General features: G+C 37.3%; 1 protein-coding gene across 3 annotated transcripts in view; it reads right to left on the bottom strand.

Moving 5' to 3' along the window:
* Nucleotides 1–2812: 2812 nt before the first annotated feature.
* The window catches only part of GPM6A (glycoprotein M6A), a 248062-nt gene continuing 239231 nt past the window's right edge, over nucleotides 2813–11643 (bottom strand). For all 3 annotated transcript variants that reach the window (XM_019921618.3, XM_073798724.1, XM_033848840.2), the window contains 3 exons: nucleotides 8466–8542; nucleotides 7866–7931; nucleotides 2813–4927 (listed from right to left, as the gene is read on the bottom strand). In XM_019921618.3, the coding sequence (XP_019777177.1) occupies nucleotides 4775–4927; nucleotides 7866–7931; nucleotides 8466–8542 (296 nt within the window). In that variant the 3' untranslated portion in view covers nucleotides 2813–4774. The remainder of the gene's footprint in view (nucleotides 4928–7865; nucleotides 7932–8465; nucleotides 8543–11643) is intronic.

Below are 11643 nucleotides of genomic sequence, written 5' to 3'. Positions count from 1 at the left end.
GTTAATCTGCTGAGCTATTCAAGTTTTCCTTTAAATGACGTCAATATCCTTAAAATCCACTTCTCGTTTCTGGAAATCCTCTCCCTTTGTATATGGAAGGGCTAGGTTGGCATCGTATCTTTCTCAATATAGCAACTAGATTACACTATATATATGCTATATAAGATTTCAAGTACAGATTAACAGATTTCATACAGAGATTAATTGATGCCAGAGATAAAAAATAAAAAAGATCCAAAAAACGAGAAATATGCTCATTCCAAATGCTCATTTATTAGAAAGCACAAAGTTACGTCACATGTATTTTTGTTGGATCATATGGGTGAAACCTCATTGGCATGTCCACTAACACATGAATCAGTCAAAAGGGGAATGTTAATATTTAAACAACTTGCGTTAACCTTTTTAAGAAAAAAGTATCAGTACCTTCTGGACATACCAAAAAAATTAATAAAACAAAATCTGGTGTTTACATACACTTAATCAGTATCCTAAATAACGCACACAGCAGCACCTCTGCTCCGTCTTTCAGTGCGTTCCTTTGATTACTGCTCCTTTTCAATCTACATGATATGGTTCGGAGGGGCTGACTCATGGAGTTGAATCTGTGGTGGGAAAAACCACATTCCCATCAAGGTGGCCCCAAGAGACAAACAGTTGCTCAATCAAATAAAAAAAGCAAATAGATCGCAACACCACTCTAAAAGTCAAAACATGTTCCCATTTTCTGGTCGGCAGCAATGCTGGGGAACTAAATGGAATCAGCTCCTCTACTGTCCTGTCCCCAACTCTTACGGGATGAGAGTGTTCTATTCTGCACAACCTGGGGGTTGAGTGTTTGCTCAAGTACCTTGAATAGAGGGCAATAAATGCTGAAGAAAATAACACCTGTGGTCTCAATTGCTTTTTACAGTTTTTTTTTTTTTTTTTTCATTTTGTAGGCTGTTATTTCTTGGTCTAAGTTTTGATTTTTGTATTTTGACTTTCTTTTTAAAATGATCTCCCCATGCAATAGGTATCTTCCAATAACACGCTCTTTTCTTTCTCCTTCTTATTGAAAGAATAATAGCAGAATTACTTGGATCTCTTCTCTTTCCTATTTTTCATTCCTGCATTGTTTGTTTATCTGTTTTATTTTGTTTGGTGTTTCCACTTTTAAGAGTTTCCGCAGGTTAGAAATAGTCAAGAAAATTTCGATTTCATTTTAATATTATTTCACTTATTATTTTATTTATTTCACTAATTCACTTATTAATGAATTAAATAATAGAACTTATTTCATTTTCTAAGTTCTTTTCCGTTTCCAAGCATGATGGATTTTTATGGAAAAGAGCAAAAGAACCTAAAATGATCAAACAGGCAAAATTCACTTTTGAGAGAAGAAAACTCAAGGTCCCGGGCTTATTTAAGCTAGGCGAAAGGTGTTTACATTTGAGCTAGCAGCATTTTATACAGACTTGCCTCCACTGAATTCATATGATCTGTCATCTAAAAACCTTGCAGAAAATGCAATAGAATGTTTCTTCAAGGTATGATAGTTTAATTCAAATTTTATCCTGTTCAGCATATCTCAGCTATCAGGTAGCTTAAATGAAATATACTTTAAAATGATTGTTTCTGTTTTGTCTAAAAGGCAAAAATAAAACAAATAAAACAAAAAGTCAAGTTTACTCGATCTTTGAGTGACTAAATCAGAATCTGTTAATACCTAAGTTTTAACATGAAGAAGTAAACTGACTAACCAAGTTGCGGCGGGCCAAGACACGTTTATGCTCAAAATGAGTAATTTCCTTAGCTTCAACATCAGCTTTACAATTCTCAAAAGGATTATATGTCAATTATATCCCAATAAAGCTAGGGGCAAAAGAGTTCCCAAAAGGAAATTACTCACTTTAAAGATAAATGTGTATTTTTACAAAGAGAAATGGATTTCTAAGTTGTCAAAGATTACAGTTATCTTATGATGATCAGTTTTGGAAAAGCACATATTCTGAAATTCTTGTTCATGTTGATATTCTTTAACATATCATTCTTTATTCTCTCGTTGCTATGCTAAGAATTTCATAAACACTGGAAGGAATAAGAATTATCATTTCATAAGATTTGGCTAGGGGTAATTTTTGTGTCGTCTTCAAAGTGACTTTTTAAAACATAAGACATTTTCCTCAGATCTACTTATAATTATTGTAGATATCAGCAACCTAAGTCTATGAAATTTCCAAGTCGTCATTTATAATAATACAAAAATAACTGAAGGCTAATATAATTCCTTAGGCCTTATAAAAATTAAGTTTTTTTAGATAATTATTTTATTATTTTAAAATTGCCATTACTTCTGGTTTGGCCAGAAGGAATTACATCCAAAACAAACAAAAACTCTGGAAAAAAAATTTTTTTTTCATTCCATTGCTCTCACCTTGAAATTTTGAAGCCAACCAAGAATCATTTTTCTTTCTGAATTGCACTAGTCTTTTTAGTTTCTCTGTTAGTTTACGAAGCACTAAAGAAAACACAAAACAGTAAACATTAGGCAAGGAAATAGCATAAACTGGGAATCGTTACCATCTGCTAAATGAAATGACCTCCACAGTCTCCATTCCACCCTCTCCCCACTCAGCATCCCCATGGTATGGTCCATGCACAGAATTTTCATTGCATTTTGAAGTATCAGGTCAGCTCAACCGAGGCAATAAGCATCTGAAAGAAATAGCGTCTACTGCATTGGAAAGAATGCACACACATAAGAAAGAGGAATAAACAAAACAAGAAAGAAAAAAAACAAAAAAGAAACACTGCAGAAACTAATAATAAGTACACAAAGTACACAAGTGTATTTATTACATTTTGCAAGCACTTTGTTCTACATTTCAAAAACGCCACCATCAAGCTGTTGGCACATTTATGTACAAAACAGATTAATTGTAATGCCTGCTACAAAGCACTCTTTGTGAAAATACAAACTCTAATACCAGAAAAAAAAAAAGCGCCAAAAACATCAACATCATTACATAAGTTTAAAAGACAGTTTTAAAAATCATCACAAACTATTAAGACACAGAACCGAAACACTACAATATAGAATTTAAAGAAGCCCATTAATACTTTTGCTGAATATCTGTAATACTGCATGTATCAGAAAAATGTTGAACCAGTAAGATAATCTAAGTGTAAAAAAAAAAAGAAGCAAAACCCCAAATTAATTAAATAATACTACAGAATGCATAATCATGCCACAGATAAGCTAGTAATACCCCCCTTCCTACTACAAGAACTTGTAAAATTATGGATGATGCATGACTAGTCATTGTACAAAGATTGTTTCACTCAATAAATTTTATTAGAAATGCACTTACACTGAGAAAAGATTTCACAATGGTCAAATCAGTGCACAATACTACCTAGTTTTTACACTGACAGCAAAGTCTCGTCAGGCTATATCATTTTAAAAGACACTTTACAGCATTCTTGTAGCATTAGAAATAACCGAAAGAAGAGTTAAGGTTAAAACAAACACCAAATTTGGTCCAATAATACTGATTGCTTTTTTTTTATTCTTTTGATATAGGTACGTCTTATAAATGAATACGAATGAACATTTGGTTAAAATGACTTACTGGAAATAAAAACACAAATATATCACTACACTTCAAAAGGATACATTGTATAGTGGCCTCTGACCACACTTTAAAAAACACTACAGGTAAACCGACATAGATTGGAAGGCTGCAAGCAAAGCTACTGTATTAATGGAAACCTTTTCAAATATATCATACACAATTTGAGGGATAGTTTACAGAGGTGCAATCCATTAAAATTTTTTAAAGTAGGTAAAACAACTTCAGAGGGGTTAGTGTGCTTATTTTTAATACACCATCTTCATAAAGGTAATTAATGTCCCACATTAACATATTAAAAGTTCCAATCCAGCCACTGCTTAAATCACAAAGAGATCATTTGCCAATAGTCCACAGTAGTTATTTCTGTTAAAACAGTCTCTATACTAAACTTTAAAAGGTAAGCCTGGTGTCACAATCTTAAAAAGGTAAGTAGCCATGCATAAGCATCATTGTTTCTACATGCTCACGACAGAAACATGAGTCATCAGAGAGTAATGCCTTTTAAGTACATCAAGAAAAAATACAATGTTAACAAAGATAAGAAGCACTTTTTTTTTTAAACCTACTCTTACAAATTTAGAAATTGCACCTTAGATTGATGAAAACATTAACCAGGGCCTATAGCAACGTGGCCACTGATCTTCAGACAAGATTTGCATGTTTCGGGTCATCATGATATCATCTCTGTCTATCGTTCATAATGTACAATGGTCCCTTTGAAGGTTACCTGTAGTTAAACTAGTTACCGAAATCAAAACTAAAAAGTATAAAAAGCTATTTTTCTTTTCAAAACATAAGAAATAATGCAAAAGGTATAATGTATAACACATGGAAGTGGTTAAAAATCAAAGAAATCTCTGCATTTGACAATGTTAGTCTCTTTGATCTTACAGAATTATTAAATGAGTTTGAGAAATTTAAAAAAGAAAAAAAAAGGCTGGATAGGAGCTTGTAGGAGAGCTCTGATTACACCAATTTAACAAATTAGGAAATTAAGTGCTAAACAACAAAGAACTGTATTCAGGTGATTCATAAGTCACCCTCCATATCATTGATGAGAAGCACTTTCATTTTCTTTTTCAAAAGGTTGGATGGTTGGATGGCCCTTAGATAATCACCAATGCATTTGAATGGTGGAAAGGAGGGGAAGGCGCTGTTTATGTGTATGCGTTGAGCCGCTCTTTGGAGCGAGTAGAGTGGATGTCATGAAGTTCCTGTTCCTCCTTCGACTTGATGTCCTCATACTTCTGCATCCGGCAGGCATCTTTCACATAAGCCCAGTTGGCAGACAGAACCATAAGGTAGTGGACCTAATCAAAGACAAAGATAATTTATACTGGAAGTCTGTTCTGTGTCTTCATTACACCTTGCTATCAGGAAAGAAATATTCTAATTATATACTTATATAGAATATGTTCATTAACAAAATGGAATGAAGATTTCTGCTGTAACACAAAGAATATAAATACAATATATTCCTTCCTCAATCCTCCAACTATGACACTGTCTTCTCAGCTCCCTTTTTTCAGTATCTTTCTTCTCTTTCAACTCCGAAGTACCCAAGGGTCTTAATTCAATATTTTTAATCTTTATGTGATGTTTCCTGTCCTTTTGTCCTCATTTACTCAAACCCAGACTATACATTTCATGTTTATGTATTTATGTTTTCTAATCCACTGTGGGAAACAGTCTCACATACAGTGGAGTCCAGTGAACTTGAATTAATGAGATGATATATTGCCCACAGTGCAACGGGAAGAGGGCTCATGGAAACCCCAAAATAAACCTGTAGATTTAATTAACAAGTTAATTTTCCATACAGTGAATTTTGCACAATGAATTTTATGTTGTCAACTGCAAGAAAGCAAGCACTGTGTCATACGAATCATGAATATTTATATACGTTCATAATAGCTAGAATAGTGCCCTGTTCAAAAAGGAAGCTCCTGATTTTTCCTGAATAGACTGACCAATGAGATCACTTATTTGTTTTTCTTTCTTTCCCTCCCTCGTAGTCTATGAGAGAGAAAAAGTAGTTTTCGAAATGGTGAATTTTGATGGACGAATAGGAAAAAGAAACTAAGTTGTCAGGTATATACTTTCTCTGAGCTTTAAAGGGTACGCTTTTTTTTTTTTTTCGGTACACGGGCCTCTCACTGTTGTGGCCTCTCCCATTGCGGAGCACAGGCTCCGGACGCGCAGGCTCAATGGCCATGGCTCACGGGCCCAGCCATTCCGCGGCATGTGGGATCTTCCTGGACCGGGGCATGAACCCGTGTCCCCTGCATCATCGGCAGGCGGACTCTCAACCACTGCACCACCAGGGAAACCCCTAAAGGGTAGGCATTATTTTTATCCATAATTTAGTAAAATAGAACACTAAAATTTTTTATAGAAGTATACTTCATATTCTATATTATGTACAGTATAGTGATCCACAATTGTTAAAGGTTTTATTCCATTTATAGTTATTATAAATTTGGCTATATTCCCTGTGTTATACAATATATCCTTGTAGCTTATTTTATACATAATAGTTTGTACCTCTATTTTTTTTTTTTTTTTTTGCGGTATGCGGGCCTCTCACTGTTGTGGCCTCTCCCGTTGCAGAGCACAGGCTCCGGACGCGCAGGCTCAGCGACTATGACTCACGGGCCCAGCCACTCCACGGCATGTGGGATCTTCCTGGACCGGGGCGCGAACGGGTGTCCCCTGCACCGGCAGGCGGACTCTCAACCACTGCGCCACCAGGGAAGCCCAGTTTGTACCTCTTAATCTCCTACCCCTATGTTTCCCCTCCTCCCTTCCCTCTCCCCACTGGTAACTGCTGGTTTGTTTTCTATATCTGTGAGTCTGTTTCTTTTTTGCTATATTCACTAGTTTGTTGTACTTTTTAGATTCCACATATAAGTGATATCATTCAGTGGTTGTCTTTCTCTGACTGACTTATTTCACTTAGCATAATGCCCTTCAGGTCCATCCATGTTGCTGCAAATGGCAAGATTTCCTTCTTTTTCATGGCTGAGTAGTATTCCATTATATATATATATATATATATATATATATATATATATATATATATATGTATCACATCTTCTTTAACCACTCATCTGTTGATGGACCCTTAGGTTTCTTCCATGTCTTGGCAATTGTAAATAATTCTTCTATGAACACTGGGGTATGTATCTTTTTGAACTAGTGTTGTTTTTTTTTCTGGATATATACCCAGGAGTAGAGCTCCGGGGTCATATGGTAGTTCTATTTTTGAAGAACGTTAAAGTTTTGATTAGTCAAAACAGGAGGTAGGCTGGTTCTAGAAAAGTAGGGATGGACATAAAGAATCCAAGGTCAATTCTAAATGGTGACTACTGTAGTATGTTAAGGCAGTCAATGGACAGCAGAAAGAAATTAACAAAACAATTTTGACACAATGATACAGGAAAGAGATGTATACCAATAAGAAAATGAGTAAGAATTAACTCATCATTTTTGCGTATTGAACTGGCTATACCATGGGTGAGTTTACTGGGCACCTTCTAGAGCTCTATGCTACTTATATTCTAGGACACAAGGACTGAGGACCTGGGCTGCAAAAGCTCTGACTGATGTGCAGAGTACATTGTTCATTGTTGCCACTTGGCATTCCCTTGAACAAACCGGAATTCCCGGTGAGTTACAAAGAAGGGACGGTGTCTAGCACATTGTAGGTCCTCAAAACTCAGTAAAAGCCTGACTTTCAGGACTCGTTCTTAATATTTCTGAAGAAAGTTAGATACAGAAGACACGACACGAGACTACCAAGGTTTATGTGGGGAGAAATAAATGAATCCTTTTTTCCTAAGTGACTCAGTGTGGCTTTTATATGTTCTGATTTAAGGAGGAAAAAAGGATAATATAAGTCAAGGAATTGATTAAATTACTTGACTATCCCACTGATACATACTTATATGCTAAAGAAATGATTTTTTATGTTAATAGTAGACTCGTATCTAAAATGCTACTTATTTTGGTTAGTGTTACCAATATTATGGAGTGTCTGAATTCTTCAACTGATTACCAAATATTAGCTCTATTGTAATGATAGTCCTTCTTTAGGTTAAGCCTTGTTTTTCACTTATTTATTTGCCCATTCTCCTCCACCCTTTTTTTTACTTATATTAAAATACATATGATTTGTATAGACTTCAGACATTAGAGGTAAATTATCGTCTCTACAGGCAAAGTGCAACACCAAGCTTGAGGTCTTACCATAGCGATGACTGCAGCCCCAGCTCCGGCAAGGGCCACGATGAACAAGTGGAAGGTCATGTTCAGCTGCAAAGGAAACCACAGAGAAACAGAATGAACATCAGGGTTACAACAGAAGAGAGATAAGGATGCCTGCTGCCTTACAAATAAGAACTCTGTTCACCTTTAACAGAAGTGCACCCGTGACAAATCACTTCACCAAAAACATTATTACAGTATCTTTTCTCCTGCAAGTTATTTAAATCTTTGCAACTGCACCATTTTAATGTAATTTCATTTTAAAGATGAAATCATGATTAATAATGATGGTTTCCAGTAACAGTATAACCACAGAAGGCTATGTTATATCCTTTAAAATATAACTTTATGATTTTTCAACTTTCATTAAAATGACAGTTTCTAGAAAAAAAATTATAATTTTTATCGAAATATGCAGAGTATCTCATATTTATTTTCTAGTCCCTCTGCACAATATCACTGGATGTGACCTTGCCTCTGAAAGAAAGAGGGGGAAACTCAATGTCGATTTAATTATATATTCCTCAAATAACGAAATGAACCTCAAATTCTGACAAAATTAAAGGCTGTGAAAACACTCACCTCAGTGGATTCACACATCCTCAGGAAATTCTCCGAGACAGTGCAAATTTTCTTTTCCTCTCCAATTGTCACAATCCCTGCAACATGGAGAAAATTACAGTTTAACATTATAAATGTCTTCAAGATCCCAGAGAGAGAAAAAGAAACTTGAGCTGATAAAATCTAAGCAAGTTTCATTTTGTTATATTGTAACAAAAATTGTTACAAGCTTTCATTGCTTGACAATAATTATGAAAAAACTGAATGAAAGATCAAGACTATTTAGGCCTCAAGCAATTAAAAACATTTTCAATCTGAATTCAATGGAATCTAGCCACCAGAATCTTCATATTCAATTGTAGCTACTTCATTGGTTTGGTCCATTAATGTCATGGTGTAGGCATCAGGGCTTCCCTGGTGGCGCAGTGGCAGGGAGTCAGCCTGCCGATGCAGGGGACATGGGTTCGTGCCCCCGTCCGGGAGGACCCCACATGCCGCGGAGCGGCTGGGCCCGTGAGCCATGGCCGCTGAGCCTGCGCGTCCGGAGCCTGTGCTCCGCAACGGGAGAGGGCACAACAGTGAGAGGCCCGCGTACCGCAAATAAATAAATAAAAGTGTTCTGCTGGTACAAAGCCTCTGTTAGTCTATAAAATGTATTGCCCAAAGGAGCAGTTTTTCTCTGCTAATTCTGAAAACAGCGCTATTAGTAAGGGGAAATAAAAAGCTGCCATTTCACTACTATTTACCCTTGCTCCAGTTGGTTTATGGACCGACTGCATCAGCATCTCCTGGGGAGCTATCACAGATCTGTATCTCTGGACTCCACCACAGGACTGTTAAATCAGAATCTGTGACTGTTTGCCAGGAGTACTGCATTTTTAACAAGCACACAGGTGATACGCTGCCACAGTCCTCATGTTAGAGAAGTGAGCAAGTTCATCCTAAAATGGGTCTTTGATTTTGTTTGGAGAACTACTGAAGTGTTAAACACATATATACATGAGCAGAAAAATTCACAAGTTCTGGGCAAACTAATACCTAAGCGTTGAGCACTTGCTGCATAATAATATATGCACATATTATTGAGTTTTCATATGTACGTATATACACACCTTCTTAGCTTTGAGGTGCACCATCCCCTGTCCATCTCTGTGGAGCTGCTACCGTCCTGCTTTGCCAAGAGTTTGGGCAATTATTTCACTTAAAAAAAAACCTACCTGCAGTACCTCGAATGTAGAGATCCCTCTCTGCGACCTTCCCTTTTTGCCAAGACAGCTCTAAGAGGGGGTAAAAAAGAACCTCCAGAAGATGTGACTAGTGAACCATCATTAGTGAGAAAGCTTCCCAGGAAAGGCCATCTTCCTCCATGTTGATCTATTACAGATTTCATTCATTCACGTGGAATACCTTGGCTGCGCGTACATTTCCTCACCCGTTTCTTTATTCACATTCACAGCAAAACTTCCAGGAAGTGTTGCCTTTGCTCAGTCTGCAATTTCTTTCTTTCCATTTCTGCTTAAACCCTTTCTAGTCAAATTCACCCCAATCCTCCATGGAAATTTTTCTTATAGAGCTCACCCATACCCTCCAAATGGTGAAAGCGGAAGACGAATTCTCGGTTCTCCTTGTACTTGCCAGTCCGCAGAACTGGAGGCAGGTGATGACTTCTGCGTCCTTCATGGTGTCTTCTCTTGGGTTCAAACTCTACAGTCTCTTGTTTTTGCCTTTCTGCTCTCATCGGCTTCTCCCTCTCAGCATCTCTGTCTGGTTCCTCCTCTCCGCTAGGACCCCTTTCATTGGTGCTTCCCAGTGTTCAGTCCTCAGTCATCTGTCTCCTTTGCTGATCTCATCCTGTCTCAGAGCTTTTAAAGACTTCAAACATTATCAAGACTCCTAAATCCATATAGCCAGGCCCATACTACTCTCCTGAAATTGACACCCATATATCCAATTTCCTACTTGACAACTCTGTTGAGATGTCTAATAAGCATCTAAAAATTAACATTGTCAAAACTGAACTTTCGATCTTCTCCCTCACCTGCCCCACTCCTGAGTAAGCTCTTCTGGTTGGCTTTCCCATCTCATCTCATAGCTAATCCATCTTTCCAGTTGCTCAATCAAAAAATGAATTCTTTCTTGAATCTTCTTTTTCTCTCAACCCCACATACAATCTATCAGGACATTCTGTTGTCTCTGTCTGTACCCATCATAATCCACATTTTGGGGAGTGAACGTTCTTTTCTATTCTGATGCCCCTTGTTTATAACTTGATTGTATATGAACATTCAGCATTCCTGTTAAGGACCTATTATCTGGAGGGTAAATAAGTGCTATCCAGGCAGTAGATTCTGTGTTAAGAGCAAACAGAAAGCCTTTAAGGCTGATGTAAAAGGTTTCATGACATCTGAAAAGTGCCTTCCCTTCCATGTCACAAAGAAAAGCTAAACTTGCGTAAATCCTGGTAACTGTGTTGTAAACAGTGCTAAGGTTCAAAGAGCAGCTTTAATCATAGTCATACTTTACACTTACTGGAATTAGGTCCCGTATAATATCTGAGACATACTGGACTAAAAAAAATATTGCTTGTTTATTTCAAACTCAAACTTAACTGGGAGTCCTGTAATCTACCTGGCAACCCTCTCTGTGACACTAGTCACATCTTTTCCAATCTTAAGTTTTCAGATCAGCAGAATTAAAGGAAGACATTGGAGTATGTGGGGTGGTGGTTACTGAAGTCAGGGCCGTGGTTTTCCAAGCAGGTATTTTCCAGTGACCTGCATCCAGCAGCTGGGGCCGACGTTTCCTTTTCCTGTGTTTATGTGGGACGTGATTCTGAAGTTAAAACCTCCCCAGTGGAAGAGCTGTCCACATTCCCTCCATCATCTTCTTGCCAAGAACCTCATGCACAGAGCAGATCATCCTGCTTTTCATTCGGGCCAGACAATGGGGGCTGGGGACTCCTTCTGACAAGAGGGTGGGCAGGCCACACTTTTGGAACACACGGCTAGCTGGGGATAGACTAGTTCTATCTGTACCCTACAATCTGTCTACAGTATAACCTTAGAGCCACAGGCTGGCACATACCATCTACTGAAATGTTTCCCACTTGCCTGAAGTATGAGGAAACCCCCATTAGAGAAAAACATTTAGAATGTTCTTTAGATTTTAATAGCTGTGTTGTGAAAAAAAGTCCCTTTGA

Source organism: Tursiops truncatus, chromosome 21 (assembly GCF_011762595.2).
Source record: "Tursiops truncatus isolate mTurTru1 chromosome 21, mTurTru1.mat.Y, whole genome shotgun sequence".
In the NCBI taxonomy this organism is placed as follows: Eukaryota; Metazoa; Chordata; class Mammalia; order Artiodactyla; family Delphinidae; genus Tursiops; species Tursiops truncatus.
The sequence above is the reverse complement of the archived record's forward strand: the minus strand, read 5'-3'. Positions and strand labels throughout refer to the sequence as shown.